The sequence below is a fragment of the Macaca fascicularis genome, chromosome 2 (genome assembly GCF_037993035.2).
Source record: "Macaca fascicularis isolate 582-1 chromosome 2, T2T-MFA8v1.1".
NCBI classification, from domain to species: Eukaryota; Metazoa; Chordata; class Mammalia; order Primates; family Cercopithecidae; genus Macaca; species Macaca fascicularis.
This window is the reverse complement of record NC_088376.1, coordinates 94,919,849-94,946,023: the sequence shown is the minus strand read 5'-3', so window position 1 is coordinate 94,946,023 and position 26,175 is coordinate 94,919,849. Positions and strand designations below refer to the sequence as shown.

At 40.2% G+C, this 26,175-nt stretch overlaps 1 protein-coding gene across 11 annotated transcripts in view; it reads left to right on the top strand.

Annotated features, from left to right (window-relative positions):
- The window catches only part of MCCC1 (methylcrotonyl-CoA carboxylase subunit 1), an 82,303-nt gene that overhangs the window by 40,846 nt on the left and 15,282 nt on the right, over nt 1-26,175 (top strand). For 5 of the 11 annotated variants that reach the window (XR_012430894.1, XR_012430893.1, XM_005546485.5 and 2 more), the window contains 7 exons: nt 468-579; nt 5,334-5,415; nt 12,064-12,191; nt 15,854-16,037; nt 18,460-18,569; nt 20,163-20,379; nt 23,399-23,485. Coding sequence is in view for 9 of the 11 variants with exons in the window: in XM_005546485.5 (XP_005546542.3) it covers nt 468-579; nt 5,334-5,415; nt 12,064-12,191; nt 15,854-16,037; nt 18,460-18,569; nt 20,163-20,379; nt 23,399-23,485 (920 nt within the window). In the remaining 2 variants the exon portion in view is untranslated. Of the gene's footprint in view, nt 1-467; nt 580-5,333; nt 5,416-12,063; nt 14,295-15,853; nt 16,038-18,459; nt 18,570-20,162; nt 20,380-23,398; nt 23,486-26,175 lie in introns of those variants that run through there. The other 6 variants (XM_074031477.1, XM_074031476.1, XM_045386563.3 and 3 more) reach the window with 3 other exon arrangements.

The window sequence follows — 26,175 nt, the reverse complement described above, 5'->3', positions numbered from 1 at the left end:
GATTACAGTTTCTTTGTTTTGACAGGGTCTCTCACTCTGTCACCTACGTTGGAGTGCTGTGGCACAATCTCAGCTTACTGCAGCCACAACCTTCTGGGCTCAGATGATCCTCCCACCGCAGCCTCCTGGGTAGCTGGGACTGCAGGCATGTGCTACCATGCCTGGCTAGTTTTTTTTTGTAGAGATTGGGGTTTCACCATGTTGCCCAGGCTCATCTTGAACTCCTGGGCTCGAGCATTCTGCCTGCCTTGGCACTGAAGTGCTGGGATTACAGGCGTAAGCCATCTCATTTGACCTGTGGTTTTTTTCTAAGTCTATAACCTCTAATTTGAGGTCAAAATATCAGATCTTACTTAAATAAAATAAAAGTGGAGAAATCCTGGTGATTGTACCTAACAGTTTAGCTTAACGAATGTGATATTTATCACCCCTAACAAATATATTAACATGTGTTTGCTTTTATATAGGCATGTAGAAGTCCAGGTGTTTGGTGACCACCATGGCAATGCTGTGTACTTGTTTGAAAGAGACTGTAGTGTGCAGAGACGACATCAGAAGATCATTGAGGAGGCCCCAGCGGTAAGCACCTTGGAAAGAAATTTCTAAGCTTCTCTATAATGTGAATCTTACTCTGATTTTCACATCAGAAGTCTGCGAATCTGGTGTCTCTCACCCCTCAAACTCCTGCTGGACAGCTGTTTCCTAATAGCGGTGTAATGAAAAGACCTCCTGCGGTATTGGGGATGAGGAGGAGACTGATGTTCTGGGGATAGACACAACAGGGCCGTGTTCCTTCTGGATAAAATATGGGAAAATCTACTCTGATTCACCTATCTGATTTACAGTGAAAAGCTGTATAGTGAGGTTTCAGTGCACATTTTAAATTGTAATGAACGGCTGGGTGTGGTGGCTCACGCCTGTATTCCCAGCACTTTGGGAGGCCAAGGTGCGTGGATCACCTGAGGTCGGGAGTTCAAGACCAGCTAGACCCACATGGAGAAACCCCCATCTCTACTAAAAATACAAAATTAGCCAGGTTTGGTGGCGTGTGCCTATAATCCCAGCTACTCGTGAAGGCTGAGGCAGGAGAATTGCTTGAACCTGGGAGGCGGAGGTTGCGGTGAGCCGAGATCACGCCATTGCACTCCAGCCTGGGCAATGAGCAAAACTCCGTCTCAAAAAAAAAAAATACAGAAAATCGTAATGAACTAGAATTACTTACTGCAATGGAATGGTCTGGTTAATTGAATGTATTTTTTGTGGAGAAGGCTTTTTTAATTACCATTTTATATGTTCCCAAAATATGTGAGAGATTTTCCTGCCTTATTGGTTATATTATAGAGATGAGAGGGTCTCTCATTTGGCAGCGCTTGCTCGCTTAACATTATTTGTTTACATCTCTTTGAGCCTTACCCCTGATTGGTTGAGGTGATTACCTGGGTCAAAGCCTGCAACTAGGACTACCTAATTTTGGATTTACATTTCTGTGGAGATTGCTACTGCCATGGATTCTTGTTCAATGTTATATAGATGTTTTTTTAAATATATATTTATTTCCAAAAAGTCAGGGATCAGAGGTTTCTGGTTAATCAGTACATTATTCTTATACCATATTCAAATTTTAATTTATGTTGCAGAATATATTAACTTCTGTTGTAGAATATATTATACCATTCTATATTATACCAGAATATGTTGTGCCATGAATATTGACATATTAAATGTCAATAGAAATTGCAGTAAAGCCTTATTTTCAAGTGGTGATTACTTAAATTTATATCTGTATAGCACTGTTTTTAAAAAGTTAAAAACTTTGTTTACTTCTTGACATATATTTCTTTTTATGTACCTTTCTTATTAACTTGGAATCTCAAGGTTTCCCATTATTTTAAGGTAATCATTAGGCACATCACTCAGATTGCTTATCATCCTGAAACAAAATAAGGACTGTTAAAAGTTACCATATTGATACATATAGTTTTGTTTTGTTTTTTTGAGACAAGGTCTGGCTTTGTCATCCAGGCTGGAGTGCAGTGGCGTGATCATAGCTTATTGCAGTCTCCAACTCCTGGGCTCAAGCTGTCCTCCCCTCAGCCTCCAGAGTACTTGGGACTACAAGCGCATGCCACCATGCCTGGCTAATTTTTTTTAAATTTATTGTAGAGATGGGGTCTTACTGTGTTGACCATGCTGGTGTCAAACTTCTGGCTTCAAGTGATCCTTTAACCTCAGCCTCCCAAGCACTTGGATTACAGGCCCGAGCCACTGTGCTCAGCCTGAGACATAATTTTAAGTGGACATATAGCTATAAAAGCTGTCATGTAGATACAATGGACAAAGATATGTAATTATGCTGAGTAATATCTGCAATGCATAGAAATTAGTAGCAGAATCATTAAACTTTGGTATATTGATAGTTAAACTAGCATAGGACAGTTCTTGATGAAGTATATAATATTAGCTTTTTATCCTTCTTTTTTTTTTTTTTTTGAGACGGAGTTTTGCTCTATCACCCAGGCTGGAGTGCAGTGGCGCTACCTTGGCTCACTGCATCCTCCGCCTCGTGGGTTTAAGCAGTTCTCTGCCTCAGCCTCCCAAGTAGCTGGGATTACAGGCACCCACCACCACACTCGGCTAATTTTTGTTTTGTATTTTTTAATAGAGACAGGGTTTCACCATCTTGGCCAGGCTGATCTTGAACTCCTAACCTCATGATCAACCCACCTTGACCTCCCAAAGTGCTGGGATTACAGGCGTGAGCCACCGCACCCGGCCAACTTTTTATCCTTTTTCATGCAGAATTTGATACATAGAAATATAATACAGTCATGCATTGCTTAACAATAGGAATACATTCTGAGAAATGCGTCCTTAGGTTATTTTGTAATCGTGTGAACATCATAGAGTGTATTTAAACCTAAATAGCAAAGCCTACCACACACCTAGGCTGCTAGTAGAGCCCATTGCTCCTAGGTTACAAACCTATACAGCATGTTACTGTACTGAATACTGTAGGCAGTTGTAACACAGTGGTAAGTATTTGTGTATCTAAACATATATAAACATAGAAAAGGTACAGTAAAAATACAGTATAAAAGATTATTAAAATGATACACCTGTATGGAATACTTACCATGAATTGAGCCTGCAAGATTTTCAGTTGCTCTGGGTGGGACAGTGAGTGAATGTGAAGACCTAGTACATCACTGTACACTTGGTAAACACTGTACACTTACACTCAATTAAATTTATAAAAAATATTTAATAAATTAGCCTTAACTTACTGTAACTTTTTTACTTTATAAACTTTCAAATTTTTTTTTCACTTTCTGACTCTTTTTTCATAATACTTAGCTTAAAACACAAACACATTATACAGACATACAAAAATATTCTTTCTTGGCTAGGTGTGGTGGCTCATACCTGTAATCCCAGGGCTCTAGGAGGCTGAGACGGGTGGGTCACTTGAGGTCAGGAGTTTGAGACCAGCCTGGCCAACATGCTGAAACCCTGTATTTACTAAAAATATAAGAATTATCTGGGTGTGGTAGCAGGCACCTGTAATCCCAGCTGCTCAGGAGGCTGAGACAGAATTGCTTTAAAAAACCCAGGAGGCAGAGGTTACAATGAGCCGAGATCACACCACTGCACTCCAGCCTGGGCAACAGAGTGAGACTCCATCTCAAAAAAAAAAAAAAAAAAAAAAAAAAAAATTATTTATAGCCTTATTCTATAACCTTTTTCCTGTTTTTTAATTTTTTTTTTTTTTTTTTTTGAGACAGAGTCTCACTCTGTAGCCTAGGCTGGAGTGCAGTGGTACAGTCTTGACTCAGTGCAGCCTCTGCCTCCTGAGTTCAAGTGATTCTCGTGCCTCAGCCTCCAGAGTAGCTGGGACTACTGGCACTGGCCATCACACCCGGCTAATTTTTGTATTTTTATTAGATACGGGGTTTCACTATGTTGGCCAGGCTGGTCTCGAACTCTTGACGTCATGATCCGCCCACCTCAGCCTCCCAAAGTACTGGGATTACAGGCGTAAGCCACTGCACCCGGCCCCTATTTTAAAATTTTTAAATTAAATTAAATTAAATTTTTTCAAGACAGGGTCTTGCTGTGTCACCCAGGCTGGATGGAGTGCAGTGGCACAAACATGGCTCACTAGACCCCTGACGTCTTGGGCTCAAGTGATCCTCCCACCTCAGCCTCCTGAGTGACTGAAACTATAGGGGTGTGCTATCATGCCTGGCCAATTTTTTTTATTTTTTAGAGACGAGGGCTTACCGTGTTGCTCTATGGTTTGATTCTCGCCAGGCTGTTATCAGTCTCCTGGGCTCAAGTGCTTCACCCATCTCGGCCTCCCAAAATGTTGGGATTACAGGGGTGAGCCACCACACCTGGCCTGTTTTAACTTTTTAAACTTTTCTATTAAAAATGAAGACACAATCACACCCATTAGACCTAAACAGAGTCAGGATCATCAATGTCACTTTCTTTTCTCCACATCTTGTCCCACTAAAAGTTTTCAGGATCAATAACATCTTTGGAGCTGTCATATTCTATGATAACAATGCCGCCTTCTGAAATACCTCCTGAAGGACCTGCCTGAGGCTGTTTTACAGGTGACTTATTTTTTTCAGTAAAAGGGATACACTTTAAAGTAACTATTAGAATTGTATAGTATAGTAAATTAAAAAAAAAAAAAGTAGTTGTATTATAAAGTATTATATGCAGCGCATCATTGTGCTATACTTTTTTTTTTTTTTTGAGACGGAATCTCGCTCTGTCACCCAGGCTAGAATGCAGTGGCACGATCTCTGCTCACTGCAAGCTCCACCTCCTGGGTTCACATCATTTTCCTGCCTCAGCCTCCCGAGTAGCTGGGACAACAGGCGCCCGCCACCACACTCGGCTAATTTTCTTTGTATTTTTAGTAGAGACAGGGTTTCACCGTGTTAGCCAGGATGGTCTGGATCTCCTGACCTCATGATCTGCCTGCCTCAACCTCCCAAAGTGCTGGGATTATAGGCGTGAGCCACTGTGGCCGGCCGAATGTGCTATACTTTTGTATACTGGCAGTGAAGTCGTTTTGTTTACACCAGCCTCACCACAAAACACATGACTAATGACTGTGCTGTGATGTTATGGCACCTACAGTGTCACTAGGTGATAGGGATTTTTCAGCTCCATTATAATCTTATGGGACAACTGTTGTATGTGTGATCTGTCGTTGACTGAGAAACATCATTACGTGACACCTGACTGAATTGAATTTTAATGGAATTTCTAGTAAGGCAAGCTACTAATGGAGATTTATTTAAATATCTTTTTCATAGCCTGGTATTAAACCTGAAGTAAGAAAAAAGCTGGGAGAAGCTGCAGTCAGAGCTGCTAAAGCTGTAAATTATGTTGGAGCAGGTATGTTAAGATTTGCTTCTAATGGAAGAGACATTAACAGTGATTAATTTATGTTTTAGAAGGCAAGAGAAACACAAGTTTTAAATCAGTCGCTTTCAAGCTGTTTTGACCATATTCACAGTAAGAAATACGTTTGATATTGAGACTGGTATGTACACATAAATGTTTATTTTTACATACATATATATTTGAAACAAATGTTTCATTAAACAGTACCTGTCTTAATTATATGAGTTTTGATATTTTGTATTCTATTTTAAAATCACTAGATTGATTGATTTTTTTTTACTTCTTTATAGTTAATAAACTTTATTTTTTAGAGCAGTTTTAAGCCTACAGCAAAATTGAGCAAAAAGTACAGAGAGTTCCCATATACCCCCGTCCCCCGCTGACACTTCCCAACACACAAGCTCCCACAGTATCAGCATCCCTGTACCAGAGTGGTAACGTTTGTTAAAGTCAGTGACCCTACAGTGACATATCATTATCACCCAAGTCCGTAGTTGACATTAGGGCTCACTCTTGGTGGTGTACATTCTGTGAGTTTTGACATGAAATGTATGAAATGTAATGAAATGTATCCGCCATTGTACTATGGTATAGAATAGTTTCAGTGCCCTAAATATCCTCTGTGCTCTGTCTATTCATCCCTCCATTCCCCCTAAACCCCGGCAGCCATTCATGTTTTTACTGCCTCCCTAGTTTTGCCTTTTCAAGAATGTCATATAGCTGGAATCCTACAGTATTTAGCCTTTTCAGATTGGTTTCTTTATAATATGCATTTAAGTTTCCTCCATGTCTTTTCACGGCTTGATAGTTCATTTCTTTTTTATGCTGAATAATATTTTGTTGTCTCGATGTCCCAGAGTTTATTATCCATTCAGCTACTGAAGGACGTGTTGGTTGCTTCCAAGTTTTGGCAATTATGAATAAAGCTGCTATAAACGCCCTGGAAACAAACAGGCTTTTGTATGGACATAATTTTTTAGTTTATTTGGGTGAATACTAAGGAGCGTGCTACTGGGTCATATGGTGAGAGAATGTTTAGTTTTGGAAGAAACTGACAAACTGTCTTCTAGAGTGACTGTACTATTTTGCATTCCTACCAGCTACAAAAGAGGTTTCCTGTTGCTCCAAATCCTCAACAGCTTTTGGTGATGTCAGTGTTTTGGATTCGGGTCATTTGGTATCTCATTGTTTTAATTTGCATTTCGCTAATGACATACAATATTGAACATATTTTCATATGCATACTTGCCATCTGTATATCTTCTTTAATAAAGTGTCTGTTCAGGTCTTTCACCCATTTTTAATCAGGTAGTTTGTTTTCCTATTGTTGAGTTTTAAGAGTTCTTTGTATATTTTGAATAACAGTTATTTATCAGATGTGCCTTTTCAAACCTGTCCGTCTGAGGCTTGTCTTCACTTCTCTTGACTTTCCCTTTCTTTTTTTTCTTTTCTTTTTTTTTTTTTTTTTTTTGAGAGAGAGTCTCACTCTGTCTCCCAGGCTGGAGTGTAGTGGCGCGATCTCAGCTCACTGCAACCTCCATCTCCCAGGTTCAAGCTATTCTCCTATCCCAGCCCCCCAAGTAGCTGCGATTATGGGCATGCGCCATCACACACCCAGCTACTTTTTTGCATTTTAGGTAGAGATAGAGTTTCACCACGTGAGCCAGGCTGATCTTGAACTCTTGACCTCAGGTGATTCGCCCACCTTGGCCTCCCAAAGTGCTGGGATTACAGGCATGAGCCACCACACCCGGCTGACTTTCTTTTCACAGAGCAGAAGTTTTAAGTTTTAATGAAGTCCAGCATATCAATTATTTGTAGATCATGCCTTTGGTGTTGTATATAAAAAGTCATCACCATATTCAAGCTTGTCTAGGTTATATTATACTCGGCTGGCCTTGTGCTCTTTTGAAAGGTTATTAATTATTGATTCAATCTCTTTAATAAACATAGCTATTCAGATTATTTCTCTTTATAGAGACAGGGTCTCATTATATTGCCCAGGCTGGTCTTAGACTCTTGGCCTCAAGAGATCCTCCTGCCTTAGCCTCCCAAAGTGCTGGGATTATAGGCATGAGCCACCATGCTGGCCTATCCTCACTGCAACCTCCACTTCCTGAACTCGAGCAGTCTTCCCACCTCAGCCTCCCAAGTAGCTGGAACTACAGGCATGTGCCACAACACTCAGCTAATTTTTAAACTTTTAGTAGAGACAGGGTCCCCCCATATTGCCAAGGCTGGTCTCAAACCCCTGAGCTCAAGCATTCCTCCCACCTTGGCCTCCCAAAGTGTTGGGATTACACACATGAGCTGGCCCTAGGTTCTCTCTTTCTTGTATGAGTTTTGACAGATTGTGTCTTTGAAGGAATCAGTTCATTTCATCTAGGTTATCACATTTGTGGGCATAGAATTATTCGTATTTCTTTATTATCATTTTAATGTCCATGGGATCTGTAGTGATAGCTCTCTTTTTGTTCCGTTACTAGCAATTTGTGTTTTCTCTCTTCTTTTTTTCTTGGTTAACCTGGCTAAAGGTTACTGTGTTTTTGTTTTGTTTTGTTTTTGAAACAGATTCTCACTCTGTCACCAGGCTGGAGTGCAGTGGCGAGATCTTGGCTCACTGCAACCTCCACCCACTGGGGTTCAAGTGATTCTCCTGCCTCAGCCTCCTGAGTAGCTGGGACTACAGGCGCGCACCACCACACCCAGCTCAGTTTTTGTATTTTTAGTAGAAACGGGGTTTCACCATCTTGGCCAGGATGGTCTTGATCTCTTGACCTCGTGATCTGCCCACCGCAGCCAACGTTATTGATTTTATTGATCTTTTCAAGGAACCAATTTGGGTTTTGGTGATTTTTTTCTATTGATTTTCCATTTTCAATTTCATTAATTTTTGCTTTAACTTTTATTATTCCTTCTGCTTACTTTGGATTTAATTTGCTGTTCTCATTAATTAAAATATAAGCTTAGATTATCGATTTTGGTATTTTCTTCTTTTCTAATATATACATTCAATGCTATAAATTTCCCACTATGCACTGCTTTTGATACATTCTTCATATTTTGAAAGTTGTATTTTTATTTAATTCAAAATATTTTAAATTTTTTCTTGAGATTTCTTTATTGATTCAGGTGTCATTTAGAAGTGTGTTGTTTAATATCCAAATATCTTAGGATTTTCCGGATATCCTTCTGTTAGTGATTTCTAGTTTAATTCTGTTATGTTCTGAGTGCAGACACTGTATGATTTCTATTCTTTTAAATTTGTTAAGACGTGGTTTATGTTACAGAATGTGGTCTATCCTGGTGAATATTCCTTTCTAGTTTGAGAATGTGTTCTGCTGTTGTTGGATGAAATAGTCTATAGATGACAGTTGTATCCAGTTGATTGATGGTGCTGTTGAGTTCAACTATGTCCTTATTGACTTTCTGCCTGCTGGATCATCCATATTTATTTAATAACAGATAGGTGTTAAAGTCTCCAACTATAATAGTGAATTAACTATAATAGTGAATTAATCTATTTCTCCTTACAATTCTTTTTTGCCACATATATTTTATGCTCTGTTGTTAGGTACATGCATGTTAAAAATTGTTATGTCTACCCCTTTATCATTGTTTAATACCCCTCATCCCTGATAACTTTTCCTGCTCTGAAATTTGCTCTAAAATTAAGATGGCTACTCCCACTCTCTTTGGTGTTAGCATATTCTATCTTTCTCTGTTTTACTTTAAATCTACAAGTCTTTATATTTAAAGTGGATTTCTTGTAGATAACATATATTTGTCTGTTGCTTTTTTATCTGCTCGAACAACCTCTGTCCTTTAATTGGTATATTCAGACCTCAACATTTAAAGTGATTGTTAATATACTTTGATTAATATTTACCATATTTATTATTGTTTTCTGTTTATTCCCCTTTTTCCTATTTTTATCTTTCAGACTTTTTCTGCCTTTCATGGTTTTAATTGAGCATCTTATATGATCCAATTTCCTCTCCTGTTTTAGCATATCAAGTATGGTCATATGCTGCATAACACCATTTTGTTCAATATAACAGTGGTTCCGTAAGATTGAAATGCAGCTGAAAAATTCCTATCTAGTGACATTGTGGCCACTGCAACATTATAGTACAATGCATTACTTTTTTTAGGTTTAGATATATTTAGATATACAAATACTTACCACTGTATTACAGTTGCCTACAGTATGCAGTAACATATTATTATTGTTTCAAATATTACTTCCGTTCCTTCCTTTCTTCTCCTTCTGGTTTTCTCATTCTGTGTAGTTATACCTTTTGTAGTTGGCTTACAGTGCTAGGTATTGTTCTGTTTAAGGTTTTTTTCTCATTGTTTTTCAGAATTGGAAGTTTCTGTTGTCATATCCTCAAGTTCAGAGGTTCTTTCCCCTGCCATACCCAATGTGCTAATGAGCCCCCCACAAAGCATGCTTCGTTTCTATTAGGGTTATGGTTTTGGTGTTTTTTTTTTTTCAATTCTAGCATTTCCTTTTTATTCTTTCTTAGAATTTTCACTTCTCTGCTTACATTGTCCATCTGTTCTTGCATGTTGTCTACTTTTTTCATTAAAGCCCTTAGCCTGTTAATCACAGTTTAGAATTTCTGTGTCTGATAATTCTAACATTCCTGCCATACCTGATGCTTCTTCAGTCTCTTCGAACTGTGTTTTTTGCCTTTTAGTATGCCTTGTAATTTTTTGTTGAAAGATGGACCTGGTGTACTGGGTAAAGAGAATTTTGCTAAACAGGCCTTTTGTAATGTGATAAGGCTGGAGGGGGCGTGTTCTACTGTCCCATGATTGGATGTCAGTCTTGCTGAGCCTGTGCCCCTGGTGTGTGAACTTCACCAGCGCTTCCCGGTATGTTTTTGTTTTGTTCTCCTCCACCCCTTAGATTGGACAGGATGTCTGGCAAAGGCTGGGGTTGAGTATTTCTCCTCCCCCAGTGAGGTTAGGCTCTGATAAAATCCCAATCGTTTAGGCTCTGATAAAATAGTTTTTCTCAAGGGCAAACCTTGAATGTTTTGGTGTACTTCAAACTGGTTGCATTTCCCTTCTTCTGATGCTGGAAGCATGGGAGGATTTTTCTCTGATATTCACTGTGAAGGTCTGGCAGAGCTCCTAGAGGTAAAACTCACGGAAGTGTGGGGTCCTCCTGTAACTGGGTCGCCTTGGAGTTTTTAACTCTCAGAGTTGTCCACACTGAGCTGCCAGGAATTTGTCAATTACAGCTCAGGCTTATCCTCATGGCATCTCTGTATCTGCCTGTCAGTTGTCTGTCTCTCTGGTTCTGTGGACAAGCAGCTTGCCCTGTGACCTGATTTCTCTGACAAATTTAAAAATTGTTGATTTTCAGCTTGTTCAGCTTTTTACTTGATAGGACAGAGTGGCAACTTCTAAGCTCCTTGATGCCAGATCAGATGCCAAGAGTCTTCAAATTGATTTTAAGCTGGGCACAGTGGCTCACACCTGTAACCCCAGCACTTTGGGAGGCCAAGGCAGGCAGATCACTTGAGGTCAGGAGTTCGAGACCAGCCTGGCCAACATGGTGAAACCCCATCTCTACTAAAAATACAAAAAATTAGCCGGACATAGTGGCGTGCGCCTGTGTTCCCATGTACAGGGAGGGTGAGGTAGAAGAATTGCTTGAACCCAGGAGGCAGAGGTTGCAGTGAGCCGAGATCGCGCCATTGCACCCCAGCCTGGGTGACAGAGTGAGATTCCGTCTTTAAAAAAAAAAAAAGAATTGATTTTAAAATCCACTAATGGGTTGTGACCACACTTTTAAAAACAATTTTACATTGTGTTCACTTTAAGCTAAGAGAAAAACACACAAACACAGAAACACAGAAGACTACAAACTATATGATTTCATTTATATAAAATTCTAGGAAAACTATAGTGACAGAAAGCAGATTGGTGGTTTCCTGGATCCCAGGGTTTAGTGAAGGGACTGATTCCAAATGGGAACAAGGGAACTTTTTTTATAATGGAAATGTTCTATAGTTTCATTGTGGTTCTATGATTGTATTCAATTGCTAAATCACACACTTACACTTCAAATAGTTACAGTTTGTTGTCTAAAATTGAACCTTAATAAAGTTAGGGGAAATTTTTTAGAGCTTAATAGAATGCCAATAGATATTAACATAAGGTTTAGTTGCCAAACAATCTTTCAATGGGTTACCAGACAAAGGACTTTAAAAGGAAATTCCTGGAGCCCACAATCATGGAAAAAAAGTTTTCTTTTTCTCCATGGGGTTAAGGTGAGATGGGATGTCATGCTATGAGGCTCCCAGGATCTTGGTGCTCTGAGGCAGTAACATGTGGTCCACCCTTGTTCTCACTGTTACAGCAGCTGAAACGGATTCATAATTTGGGCTTACCATTTGCTCACAACCCCGAATATACCTTTTCGTTGCCAAATTTCATACAGCTCTCTATTTTTGACTAAGACTCATGCTGCTGCAAATGTGAGATGTTTTCTTCATGAAATGCAAAGTGTTACCATTGAATGAAGGCAGCAGTAAAACTTGATGTGATGCATCATGGGAGATTTTGGTTTGCTACTGATTGATTATACACTATTGAATATGACCATTGTTTTTTATCTTTTAGGGACTGTGGAGTTTATTATGGACTCGAAACATAATTTCTATTTCATGGAGATGAATACAAGGCTGCAAGTGGAACATCCTGTTACTGAGATGATCACAGGAACTGACTTGGTGGAGTGGCAGCTTAGAGTGCGAATATTTTTTCTATTAAAGATCAGCCTTGGCTGGGTGTGGTGGCTCACGCCTATAGTCCCAACACTTTGGCAGGCCAAGGCAGGTGGATCACCTGAGGTCAGAAGTTCAATACCAGCCTGGCCAACATGGTGAAACCCTGTCTCTACTAAAAATACAAAAATTAGCTGGGCGTGGTGCCAGGTGCCTGTAGTCGCTGGTACTCAGGAGGCTGAGGCAGGAGAATCGCTTGAGCTGGGGAGGCAGAGGTTGCAGTGAGCCGAGATCACACTGCTGCATTCCAGCCTGGGTGACAGAGTGAGACTCCATCTTAATAAAAGAAAAGAAAAAATAATCAGTCTTGATGGGAGGGAGGCGAGGGTTGAAAAACTACCTAAATGGTTCCATGTTCACTGTTTGAATGATGGGTGCACCAGGAGCTCAAACCCCAGCATTATGCAAAATACCCGTGTAGCAAACGTTCACGTGTTCCACCTGAATCTATAATTTACAAAATCCAAAAACAACAACAGCAACAACACAGTCTTGAGAATAGGTTACTACCTTCTGACCTCCTAATGCAGGTGTCATTTTGGACAGGGTTCAGTTCTTGGTGGTTGTGATGAGGACAGGAAGATGGGACATAAAAAGTGAAGCCACATTTGATGCTGTAGCTTTTTTTGGCACATTAAGGACTCAGATTCATTTCCCCTTAGGCATGGGCAGCCAGCAGGTGAGATTCTGTCACAGAGGCTTGCTCACAACCACATCACCTCAAGGGAAAAGCCTCATGGTCTACCTAAAGCCTCAGCATTCTGGGCCAGGCCATCATTCGATTTTAGAGGCAGGGCAGATGCTAGACAAGATGAAATGAGCTAAGGCAGAGTTGGGAATGAAGAGCCAAGGAGATGGTCTAGAATGATCCAAGTAAAGTGCGGATTTATGGCTATTGCTGGCCCATGAGTAAATGTTCATTCAGAGTAATTGTTTGGAAACTTATAAAGCATTTTGGCATTGCTATGACATGTCTACTGTATTTTTCAAACACGTAAGGTTATAACTGTTCTTTTACTGTGGATAGTTTGAGAAGCACTGGTATAAACCAGAATTCCACAAAACATACTTCTCAAATATTAATAATAGCTTAGTCTGTTTTTGTTCTCGTAAGAACAACAGATTTTACTTTAGCCTTCTTTTTCTTAACATGAAAAAAGTTGGTTAAGTAATATAGACATTCCTGATATCTGTAGGATTCTCGGTTCCTTATATATCCTGAATCTAAATTGTTTTTTTATGGTGTGATGCTAAAGTCTTGATTATTTTGATAATTTTATCTTTTCAGAACTTCTGTAAATAATAATATAATACTCCTTTTGTTGGTTCCTTGGGGGTGATTGGTGGTTTTAATTGAGCCAAAAGGTTCTTCTGGGGCTGTATATCCTAGGGCGCTAATGAAAACCAGGCACAGCAAGCTAGTAAGTTTTAGTGAGTGTCAAGAAAAACTGTAATGGCTTTGGAAACTTCTGGAAAGAGTGTTTATATTTCCAGAATTCAAGGAAAAGGAGGACAATTTTTCTGAAGCAGTAAATCAAGAGAGTTTAGACTTTGGAAATCATAAGAGAAAAAAAGATTTCTAAGGATTAAGGAAGGAGAAAGCTTTTGGGCATTAGGGAAACCAACAGACATTTATTTTTTGTAAGAGCTTGTCAAGGCTCTTCGGAAAGAGAAGCCAGCTTTTATCATCTGGGGAGGGACACTAGAACTCAGGGAAGCTGCTGGACCTGGTTTATATACAGTTCAAGGCATTTGGCATCTGGCCTTTAAACAGAGGTAAAACAAAGGGGCTCACAAGTCAAGAGTCCAAGCTTGAGGACCTGCCTGTGTAGTCAAGCCTTCCTAGAACAAGGGTTGAACAGTGACTGATGTGAGTGTCCCGGGTTCAGGCTACAGATACAGATAGTTAACAGTGTTCAGGGAAAGCTGGTGAAAATGTCAAGGTTAGGGGTTCCAGAGAGCCAATGTCAGCCTGAGAGAACTCAAATGGCACTATCTCCAAAGACCCAGCGACACTCAAGTGGATGCCAAGCTTGGAGGAAAATGGACAGGCAAAGACAAGTCAAGGTGAACATAAGAGACGGAGTTTTGCTCTTTTTGCCCAGGCTGGAGTGTGCTAGAGTGCAATGGCGTGATCTCAGCTCACCTCAACCTCCACCTCCCAGGTTCAAGCTATTCTCCTGCCTCAGCCTCCCGTGTAGCTGGGATTACAGGCGTGCACCACCATGCCCAGCTAATTTTTGTGTTTTTAGTAGAGACGGGATTTTACCATGTTGGCCGCTGGTCTTGAACTACTGACCTCAGGTGATCCACCTGCCTCGGCCTCCCAAATTGCTAGGATTACAGGCATGAGCCACTGCGCCTGGCCCAGAATTCTTTATTAAAATATTAAAGAATTTGTTCCAAGTCTATTGTGAACAGTGCTGCAATAAACATACGTGTGCATGCATCTTTTTAGTAGAATGATTTATAATCCTTTGGGTGTATACCCAGTAATGTGATTGCTGGGTCAAATGGAATTTTTGGTTCTAGATCCTAAGGATGGAATGATAATAGGTAACATAATGCTTACTGTGTGCCAGACACTTTTCTCTGAAGCATGGAAGGCTTAAGAAACTTGTCTACATGACAAAGTAAATATAGAGACAAAATTTGAACCTAGGCAATCTGGCTGCAGAACCTGAGGTATTTTCAAAATATACTGCCATAAAGGCATTTAACTTAGTTCCGTTTCCTTTCATTCTTAACTGCCGTGCATCCTGATCTTTCATATTTACAGATTCAGAAAAATGAAACTTTTGCCTCTGTTTTATACTTAACCGGTGTAGTTCAATGTCATGCTAAGTTACTTAGAGTCTTTTTTCCTGTATCTAGATTGCTTTTTTAGGTTGTCATTTTCTCATCTTGGAAAAAAACTTGAGAGTAAATAGAGAAAAGTGCAGTGTGTCCTCCAATAGCCATTTCCAGTTTATACTAGTTAATTGAAGAGAGTGATTTGTTGTATTGGTACATAATAGCCAAAATAGTAATAATTATAGTAACAACAAACTGTGGTGATCACCCTGTTTGTAATCTGGTATCATACAGTACACATCAGCATAACAAAATTGAAAAACCATAATTTTCCCCTTTCTGTTTTGCTTTATCACCCACTTGCTGATGAAGATTACAGCATAGGATGACAACGCCAGCCACACTTTTTGCTTGGCTGTGAATCTAGTCGTAAACACTAATAATGTACTATTTTTTAAAAAAATTGATTTGGGAATTGAGTGCTAATGTTTTCAATGAAAACTGAGAGTATGTTGCCAGTAAGAAATTTTGGTTTTGATTATATTGAACAAACACTGATTTTTATATTAGTAAGTTAGCCATCACTTTGCCTGCTTTTGCCATTTAAAAACTCTGATGCCCAAATGATAGACTGTTGCCAAGCTGCATCTGTTTTTTAATTTATTTTTGTTTTGCCCAATACTCAAATGAGTAGACAAAATAATAGTTTTTATTTGGCTGCATTGCAAAACCTAGATGTACGTTTTACCTCGAAAAAAAGCAAGACCATTGATCTCCTAAGTCTGGGAGCCGCTATATGGTAGATTTCATAAGAAACGCTATTCTGTTACCAGATTGCAGCAGGAGAGAAGATTCCTTTGAGCCAGGAAGAAATAACTCTGCAGGGCCATGCCTTCGAAGCTAGAATATATGCAGAAGATCCTAGTAATAACTTCATGCCTGGGGCTGGCCCATTAGTGCACCTCTCTACCCCTCGAGCAGATCCTTCCACCAGGATTGAAACTGGAGTGCGGCAAGGTAAAGTCAAAGAAAATGAAAAGTCTCACTCAATTTTTAAGTTTTTAGTACATTATTATTTTTGGACAAATTCTGATCCCTGAGTCTTACGGAACTGTCTAGCATATTTTAAAATAAAGAATTTAAGTGATTTCTCAGTAACCATTACTTTTTCCCTCTGGAATTGTTATTTTTAAAGAATAGCGAGTATTTTTAAACAGTGAACTCCTTTTCTTTGAAATTCAGCAGTATTTGGTCAAACCTAACCAGGAAATATTTTGTGCGTACTGTTTTTGACCTTGCCTCATTACAAAACTGATTTAAGATGACTGATATCTGCTATGCACAAGGCAGACTGCCTTCAAGGTACATAAAGTATAAGTTGGAGAATTAATACATAAACTTAGTGTAAGCTAAACAATAATAAAAAAATTACAGTAAAGAAACAGTGGAAGAGTTATCACAGTTCAGCATATGATTAATAAGAGTGGTCATAACTAGTGATTATTTAGGACTTCCTACTTACAGGCACTGCTCTAGGTGATTTTTCTACATGTGTTCCTTTCACCATGAGAACTACCCTGTGAGTAGACATTATTATCATCCCTGTTTTCTAGATGAGGAAACTGGAACACAGAAGAGTTAAGTGACTTGTCCAAGGTCATCCTTGGAGCCAAGATTCAGACCCAGACAGTCTAGCTCCAGAGTCAGTGCTCTGAGCCTCTCCTGTCATCTTAATTTCAGTTGCTGGAATAAGTTATACAGTGATGGGATATAGCAATTTTCAGGGGTAAGAGGTCACGCTAGACTAATATAATCAGGACAGATTTTTTTGTTTGTTTTTTTGTTTGTTTTTGTTTTGTTTTTGAGATGGTCTCGCTCTGTGGCCAGGCTGGAGTACAGTGGTGTGATCTTGGCTCATTACAACCTTTATCTCCCTGAGTTAAGTGATTCTCGGCCTCAGCCTCCCGAGTAGCTGGGATTACAGGTGTATACCACCATGCCTGGCTAATTTTTTTTTGTTTTTTATATTTTTAGTAGAGACAGATTTTCACTATATTGGCTAGGCTGGTCTCAAACTCCTAGCCTCAAGTGATCTGCCTGCCTCGGCCTCTCAAGGTGCTGGGATTACAGGGGTGAACCACCGTGCCTGGCCAGGACAAGTTTTTAAATGGATGTCTGGAATAGATTTAGATAGGTAGATTTAACAACATAATGAAGAGTGAAGAAAAGAGAGAAAGGTATGTTCGAAGAATAGTAAGAAAATATGTGGCTGGAGACATGGGTTGAAGGCAAATCCTAGTGTCCTGAAAGCCAAAATGAGGATTTAGGTCTTCTTAAAAATAAATTGGTAGCATTTTGAGAGCTCTGGATAAGCCACAGCAAGATTTGGTAGTTAGTAGACTCTTTAACTTAGCAAAGCATCTTAACTCTGCTTGCCCCACTGGTTCCTTCTTTTTTTTTTTTTTTTTTTTTTTTTTGAGACAGAGTTTCACTCTTGTCGACCAGGCTGGAGTGCAATGGCACAATTTTGGCTCACTGCAACCTCTGCTTCCCAGGTTCAAATTATTCTCCTTCCTCAGCCTCCTGAGTAGCTGGAATTATAGGCACCCACCACCATGCCCGGCTAATTTTTTGTATTTTTAGTAGAGACGGGGTTTCACTATGTTGGCCAGACTGGTCTCAAACTCCTGACCTTGTGATCTGCCCACCTTGGCCTCCCAATGTCTTGGGAGTACTGGCGTGAGCCACCTGTAGGCATCTAATCTTACCAGTGAGGACTCTGGGGTTCAAAGAGGTCAAGTGACCTGCCAAAATCATGGAAAGACCCTACAACAACATTCTTTACAACACGCTACATCCTTTCTACTTGAACCATTTCTAACTAGTGGAATGCGCCCTGGTTCAGATTCTTGTTCTCTAGGACTGTAACCATCCTAGTGATGATAGCTGCCATTGGTTTATCAGCTTTGCCAGGTATGGCACCTGTCACTTTATTATCACTCCTCCCAGCAACCCTGCAGGACAGAGGAATTATTAAACTTGCTTGACTGGTGTGGAAACTGAAGGAGTGGAGGGTGGGGAATGCTAAGGGCAGAAATAAGGGGAATGTGAGAGGGTGGAGGAAGATTGTGTTGACTTTGAAAATGAAAAGGGAAAAGAAGCTTCAGAAGAAGATAGGAGAGGGAAAGCCAGCTTGTGTGCCATTGAATCACCACATTAGGGCCTGGTGCTATTGGGTGACCCACCCTTGTTACACCTGGCAAGTTTTCAAAGCCCTCTGAACCTCAGGGTCCTTATGAATAAATTTGTGTCGATGTTATTTATCATGCAGGGGTTTATGAGGATTAAGCGTGAAATGTACGTAACAAAACGTCTTGCTTGTTGTATTTTATTCCTTTATGTTTTGACTTGAAGAGGTTATCGTGGTTTTCAATTTCAGGAGATGAAGTTTCCGTGCATTACGACCCCATGATTGCAAAGCTGGTCGTGTGGGCTGCAGATCGCCAGGCAGCATTGACAAAACTGAGGTACAGCCTTCGTCAGTACAATGTGAGTGATCTGAGACCGTGCCAGTGACCTTGATGTGTTTGCTCAGCACCAGAGTTCAGCCTTTGTCTTTGGCAAGGCCTTGGTCTTGTCAGCGTATTCTCTATTTCCATCAATTGCCCAAACAAAATAGTTTCATATGGGAGAATTTTGCAAGGGCCAGAGCAGGGTTTGAGGACTTCTTCATTTCAGTTACAAAAGAAAGATTGCAGAAATAAAATTGTTAGTGTCAGTGCTATGTTTCGGTGAAATCCTATTCACTCTGTAGATAAATCTAGCTATACATGGTACCTTAGTAGGTTTTTTATTTTTCCTAAGAGCTGTCCACAGTAGAAAATACTTAGGAAATAAAAGCAGATGTTTTCCTGAATGTTGTTTTCGCTACCCAGTATGCCTGCAGTCTGGGTTTACTTTCTCTAAAGTAAAATAATTATGTTCAGTTTCATCCCTTTAATAGAGTTTGTTATTTTTCTGTAGAACATTAATTTCCTTGGTGCAGAAAGTCCCATATCACATTGATTTGGCCCATAGAAGGATTTATTCACCCAGTTATTCAACTTGTTTTGTGTTAATAATTGATCAAAGCTCTGGTTTCTGTGGCTTCAACCACACTGGCTGCCTTGCCGCTTCTGAGACTCACTCAGCATGCAGCCATGCATTCCTGTCCAATCTTCCAGAATGTTCTTCCCCTACATGATTGCAGGGCTCCCTCCTGACTACCCCGCTCTCCTGCTCTGAACCCTTTCCCAGGCTGCCGCATTTAAAGTATGACCTTTTGTTATTCTTTATCCTTGTAGCCAGCCTTCATTTTCTTCATAGCATGTGACATTATATTCAATACCTGTTTACAGATATTGTTACTTGTTGCCCTAGAATGTCAGCAGAGACTGTGAAGGCAGGGACTTCATACCTTTTGTTCCTCACTCTATCCCCAGTGCCTGGATCAGAGCCTGTCACTTAAGAGATGCTCAGGAAATGGCTGTTAAATGAATGAAGGAATGGATGAGTGAATGAATGAACCCAAAGCTCAGATAGCTGGTTTTACTTTTGATCCCATTTATTGGTGTATTTGGGTTAATTTTATACCTTTTAAAATTTTTGTATCAGTATATAAAATTTGGATTTTATTGTTGGAAGGAAGCTCTTTTGAGGTCATTTAATCCTATCCTCTCCTCAGTATAGCAATCCAGCTTGCTGTTTGCAGTCTTCCTATTCTGTGGAAGCGTTCTGAGCAGCAAGTCTTCAATACCTTGCAAATGAATTTCATTTATGTTTCTTAACATTTATTATGTTCCTAACCTGAGTCAAGTAAGTGCCTCGGTATTTCCAGTATCCTCTTTGTCATATTAAAATGTAATTTTGAGTGTCAAGTCCAGATGGATATAGTAATAGTGGATGGACATAGTGATAGTGAGATGGTTTTTTGTGGTTTTTTTTCCTGAGAGTTGTCCTGTTGCCACATGGTACCTTAGTAGGTTTTTTATTTTTCGTAAGAGTTGTTCACAGTAGAAAATGCTTAGATAAAAAGAGCAGATGGTTTTCTGAACATACTGTTTTTCCCACTCAGGAGGAACTGGGGCTTTATTCTCTTCCTAGATTATTGGACTGCACACCAACATTGACTTCTTACTCAATCTGTCTGGCCACCCAGAGTTTGAAGCTGGGAACGTGCACACTGATTTCATCCCTCAACACCACAAAGAATTGTTGCTTAGTCGGAAGGCTGCAGCCAAAGAGTCTTTATGCCAGGCAGCCCTGGGTCTCATCCTCAAGGAGAAAGCCATGACCGACGCTTTCACTCTTCGGGCACATGGTACGGACGGCTTTTCTCTTTCCTCTGCTTGTCAAGTTTTGCAAATCATCACTGAACATGCTTTTCTTTCTGTATGGCACCCTTGCCTCTCTTTTCTCCTCTCAGTGACTGACATCATTCTTTGCATTCTTTCTTTTGTAGTATGAAGTTTGCAGACATGTTTTTTAGTATGAAGGAAAGCTCTTCACTTGCCATGGATGCACCCATAAACACTATTTAACCCGTTAACTGGAGTGTAACTAATCACCTAACATTGTAGAAATGGATCTCTTATTTTACAGACGTGAGCACGGTGGCTTACGTCTGTAATCCCAGCACTTTGGGAGGCCAGGGCAGGTGGATCATGATGTCAGGAGATCAAGACCATCCTGGCTAACACAGTGAAACCCCATCTCTACTAAAAATACAAAAAATAAGCCGGGCGTGGTGGCACACGCCTGTAGTCCCAGCTACTTGGGAGACTGAGGCAAGAGAATCGCTTGAACCCAGGAGGCGGAGGTTGCAGTGAACCGAGATCACGCCAGCCTGGGCAAGAGGGCAAGACTCCATCTTGAAAAAAAAAAAAAAGAAAGAAATGGATCTCTTTTCAGTCAAGCACTTGTTTTCCCCACATCCTATGCTAATTTCTTACCACTTCTTTTGTTCACCACTCCTCATGGCCCTACTTTGTTATGTCCTTTGTACCTGCAGGAACTCCCTTTGTCCCAGAGTCTCAAGACAGAACACCAGAGACTTAGATTCTCTTGGGTTACCCATGACTTATTGTCGAATTACTTCTTCCTCTTTTTCCATCCTGTGATTGGATGTCTACCTAGAGACTTCATAGTGTCATAGTATCCAAGCGTAGGAAGGGCCATAACAGGGGTTCATCCTGGCTACCACACACATGCATTGCATCCCTACCCCAGCACACCCACTAAGCTGTTGCCCAACTTCTTCCTAACACCTTGGGAAACTAAAAGTTCATTACTTCATCGGGTAGTTGATACTTTCAGTCAGTTCTCCATTAGAAAGTTCTGCCCTTAAACCAAACACCGCATGTTCTCACTCATAGGTGGGAATTGAACAATGAGAACACTTGGACACAGGGTGGGGAACATCACACACCAGGGCCTGTTGTGGGGTTGGGGGAAGGGGAAGGGGAAGAGATAGCATTAGGAGAAATGCCTAATGTAAATGACAAGTTAATGGGTGCAGCACACAAACATGGCACATGTATACATATGTAACAAACCTGCACGTTGTGCACATGTACCCTAGAACTTAAAGTATTAAAAAAAAAAATTCTGCCCTTTAAATTGATACAGAATCTCAGCTCTCACATACTTTTTGCATTTCAGGCTAGCTCTGACCTTCAGAGCAAACAGAATTTTTAAAAATCTCATCTATTTTTCTCTTTTATTGGTAATTACTGTATTACCCTATACAGTTTGAGCATCCCAAATCCCCAAATCCAAAATGCTCCAGAATCGGAAGCTTTTTCAGCGCTAACATGATGCTCAAAGGAAATGCTCATTGGAACATTTCAGATTCCAGATATTTAGATCAGGGATGCTAAGCCAGTTAAATATAATGCAAATAATCCAAAAAAAAAAAAATCTGAAATTCAAAACACTTCTGGTCCCAAGCATTTTGGATAAGTGATACTGAACCTATATTATTATACGATCCTATCATTAGAATCTTTAATTTCTATATCATTTAGATTCATTCAAGATAGCTATTTTGAAAGCTTAAAATGTAACATGTTTTAAGTGCTGAAAACTACATCTTTAGAAGATTTGTGCTCTATCCTCATTTTATCCTTTTACATTGAATGAAAATGCATCTAAATATGTCCCATGTGGTATTCCTGAGCCTGAACTTAACATTTTTAGAATGGAGTGTTCTCTTACTGTGACCTTCCTTTTAAAAGTTTATAATTGGTACAGATATGAGGTTCAGAATAAATTGCATCAGCTTAGCTATGCTGAAGCACCTGGATATTGTCCAATAGAGGATATACACCCAAATGCCCATAAGGGGCCAGGCACGGTGGCTCACGCCTGTAATCCCAACACTTTGGGAGGCCCAGGGCAGGTGGATCACTTAAGGTCAGGAGTTTGACCTTAAGTCAGCCTGGCCAACATGGTGAAACCCCGTCTCCACTAAAAATACAAAATTAACCGGCTATGGTGGCATGCACCTGTAATCCCAGCTACTCAGGAGGCTGAGGCAGGAGAATCACTTGAACCCAGGAGGTGGAGGTTGCAGTGAGCTGAGATCATGCCACTGCTCTCCAGCCTGGGCAACAGAATGAGACTCGTCTCAAAAAGAAAAAAAAAAAGGCTATAAGGGCTGAGCCAACAACATAAAAGAGTAAAAGAGGCCAGGTGAAAGAAAAATAGTGAGCAGTAGAGACTTTAGTGACCTGGAATGAATTTGCCCCATCAAAAGGGGGTGACCATGGTACGTTTATGCCACTGTAGGATTAGAGTTTAGGTTGCAAATAGTCAGATTCTTCAGTAGAAGCTAGAATTTTTCATATGAAATTTCATAAGATGTAAACAAAAGTATCCCTTTAAACTTAAAACAACAAGAAGAACAAAAACAGCACATCTGAGCTGCCAGTTTAGGACTTGCATGTTTTTTTTTCTTTCTTTTTTTTTTTTTTGAGATGGAGTCTCGCCCTGTCACCCAGTATGGTGGCACAATCTTGGCTCACTGCAAGCTCCGCCTCCCAGGTTCACGCCATTCTCTTGCCTCAACCTCCCAGGGAGCTGGGACTATAGGCGCCCACCACCATGCCCGGCTAATTTTTTTGTATTTTTAGTAGAGACAGGGTTTCACTGTGTTAACCAGGATGGTCTCGATCTCCTGACCTCATGATCTCCCTGCCTTGGCCTCCCAAAGTGGTGGAATTACAGGTGTGAGCCACCGTGCCTGACCAGGACTTGCGTTTTATGTTTTCTTTTGTAAGGTGTAAATTTCATAGGCTTGATGCTCATAAATTTGTTACTGAATTTTAAATTTTTTCTAGATCAATTCTCTCCATTTTCATCTAGCAGTGGAAGAAGACTGAATATCTCTTATACCAGAAACATGACTCTTAAAGATGGTAAAAACAGTAAGTAATGTTTCATTAAAAGAGAAATGTGAGTCATACAAATGTATCACATTAGTCTGAAAAAGAGGATTCCAGCCTGGTCATGATCAGTTACGTTTTTTAAATGCCTAGGCTAAACATTGGAAGGAAATATGCCAAAATAATAGAATTGATTGGCTCTGGGTAGTAGAGTTGATCATATTTGCTTTTCTTCTTTGCACTTTTTAAATATTTTGTAAATATTCTAAAAATATGTCATAAAATAAACGTAGCAAAACAGCTGAAATGAAATATGCCAGAATGTTAGAAATATGCAAAAAAAAAAACCACCTCTTTTTCCCTATTCCTTTGTACTTTTTTTCTTGCTTTGCAATTCTTCTGCAGCGAGAGTGTATTACTTTTAAATAAGAAAAACAGTTTTCAGCTGGGCGCGGTGGCTCACGCCTCTGGTCCCAGCACTTTGGGAGGCTGAGGCAGGCAGATCACGAGGTCAGGAGATTGAGACCATCCTGGCTAACATGGTGAAACCCTGTCTCTACTAAAAATACAAAAGATTAGTGGGGCGTAGTGGCGGGTGCCTGTAGTCCCAGCTACTCAGGAGGCTGAGGCAGGAGAATGGCGTGAACCAGGGAGGCGGAGCTTGCAATGAGCTGAGATCACACCACTGCACTCCAGCCTGGGCGACAGAGCAAGACTCCATCACAAAAAAAAAAAGAAAAACAGTTTTCAAAACTATGTCAGAGAGGGACGATTACCCACTGCCCAGGCAGTGTTTCAGGGGTTCAAGTGGAAGTGGGTCACTGCAGAGCTATAATTTATTAAGTGCCTTATCTCATGTAAGTTTTTATCTTCACAACATAAATGAGGGGGAGTCACTGTTATACCCACGTATGGATGATGAAAGCATGGATGATAAGGCACAGAAGTGAAGTAATTTTGTCAAGGCTAGTGAGTGGCCGAGCTAGGATTCACACCCACTCTTTGTGACATTGACTCTTAGGCTATTTCCACCAGTTTTCCAATAGAAAATTGATTTTTGATTGTCAACTAATTTGAGTTGACTCAACTTAGGGACTGACTTTCTTTAACTGAAGTCGAAAGAGGCTGATGCTTAAGCCAGAAGGAAGTTTATAAACTTCTGGCTGGAGCAGTGTAGCAGCAGGACCAGAATTCTATAGCTGGTCACTGTATCCCTTCTGCTGTAAGACAGTTTGTGTGGGAAGCCCAATGGGTGGAGTCAGAGCTCAGAGTCCTGGCTAACCTTGAATGTGAGATGTCATTGAACTGTGACAGTTCTGTTATAAAAATATGCCTCCCAGGTAGGGCAGAATACTTTTGTCAGCTGATGACAGAATCCTCTTCCTTGGACAGAGGAAAATCTTTTTCACTTCACCTCTATGAAGACACTAACTCAGTAACAATTTTTTTGTTTTGTTTTTTGACACAGAGTCTCTGTTGCCCAGGCTGGAGTGCAGTGGCACAATGTCGGCTCACTGCAAGCTCCGCCCCCCGGGTTCACACCATTCTCCTGCCTCAGCCTCCAGAGTAGCTGGGACTACAGGTGCCCACCACCACGCCCGGCTAATTTTTTGTATTTTTAGTAGATACGGGGTTTCACTGTGTTAGCCAGGATGGTCTCTATCTCTTGACCTCGTGATCCGCCCACCTCAGCCTCCCAAAGTGCTGAGATTACAGGCATGAGCCACCGTGCCCGGCCAGTAACAAATATTTTGTTCACACAAGTTTATTGGGTTATAGCTCTTCAGTTATTTTTCAATTCTGAGCCTAGATGGTCATTACCTTAAGTGCCTTGGGCATATTGTCAAGCCTTTATAATGAAAATTTGCAAACATCCTTTATATAGTAGCATTCTGCAAATGGTTAACCCATCCATTTATGCTCATTTCATCCTAAGAAATACAGCCCCCCAAATCTGGAAGTATCTTACTCTAGACTCCTATATGCTAAATACAAGTATCAAAAGTGGTAAAGTTTCACTGGCTTCTTCAACCTGAATTAAACAGAAGAATTGCATGTGTGATTGTAATTCATATAAGCCAACTGTGTTATTTGGCATGGCTCTTCACTAAAGCAGCAAGCACTGATTGGAAGTATGCTGTGTTTTTTGGAATTAAAAAATGTTTTCATTAAAAAATGAGTACATAATTGAAAAGCCAACATGATTGCTGTTCACTATATCCTTTTGGCAATATTCTATGAAAATAATCCAAGTCTATATGTAACAGCTTTCAGAAAATGTTATATTGCTAAGTCTCAAAAAAATGCTAATAAGCCATGACCACAATTAAATGGAATGCATGAAATAGGAAGCTTAAGAGACCAGGCTGGCCACAGTGGCTCACACCTGTAATCTCAGCACTTTGGGAGGCCAAGGTGGGAGGATTGCTTGAGGGCAGGAGTTCGAGATCAGCCTAGGTGACATAGTGAGATCCTGCCCCTATTTATAAAATAAAAATTTTTAAAAAGGGGGGAAAAAAAAGATACCAGAAGAGCAGGACTCCATCTCAAAAAACAACAACAACAACAAAAAGATACCAGAAGCATTTATGAGTCAAAAGCAGAAGCACCTTCTAGTGAACTCAGTGAGAATGACCAACTATTTTAAGTATTCAAGACTTGCAAGCTATTCTTACTTTGCTACTAGAGGCCATGTTTCACAGAACCCTGCCCAACCTCAATGATAATAATGT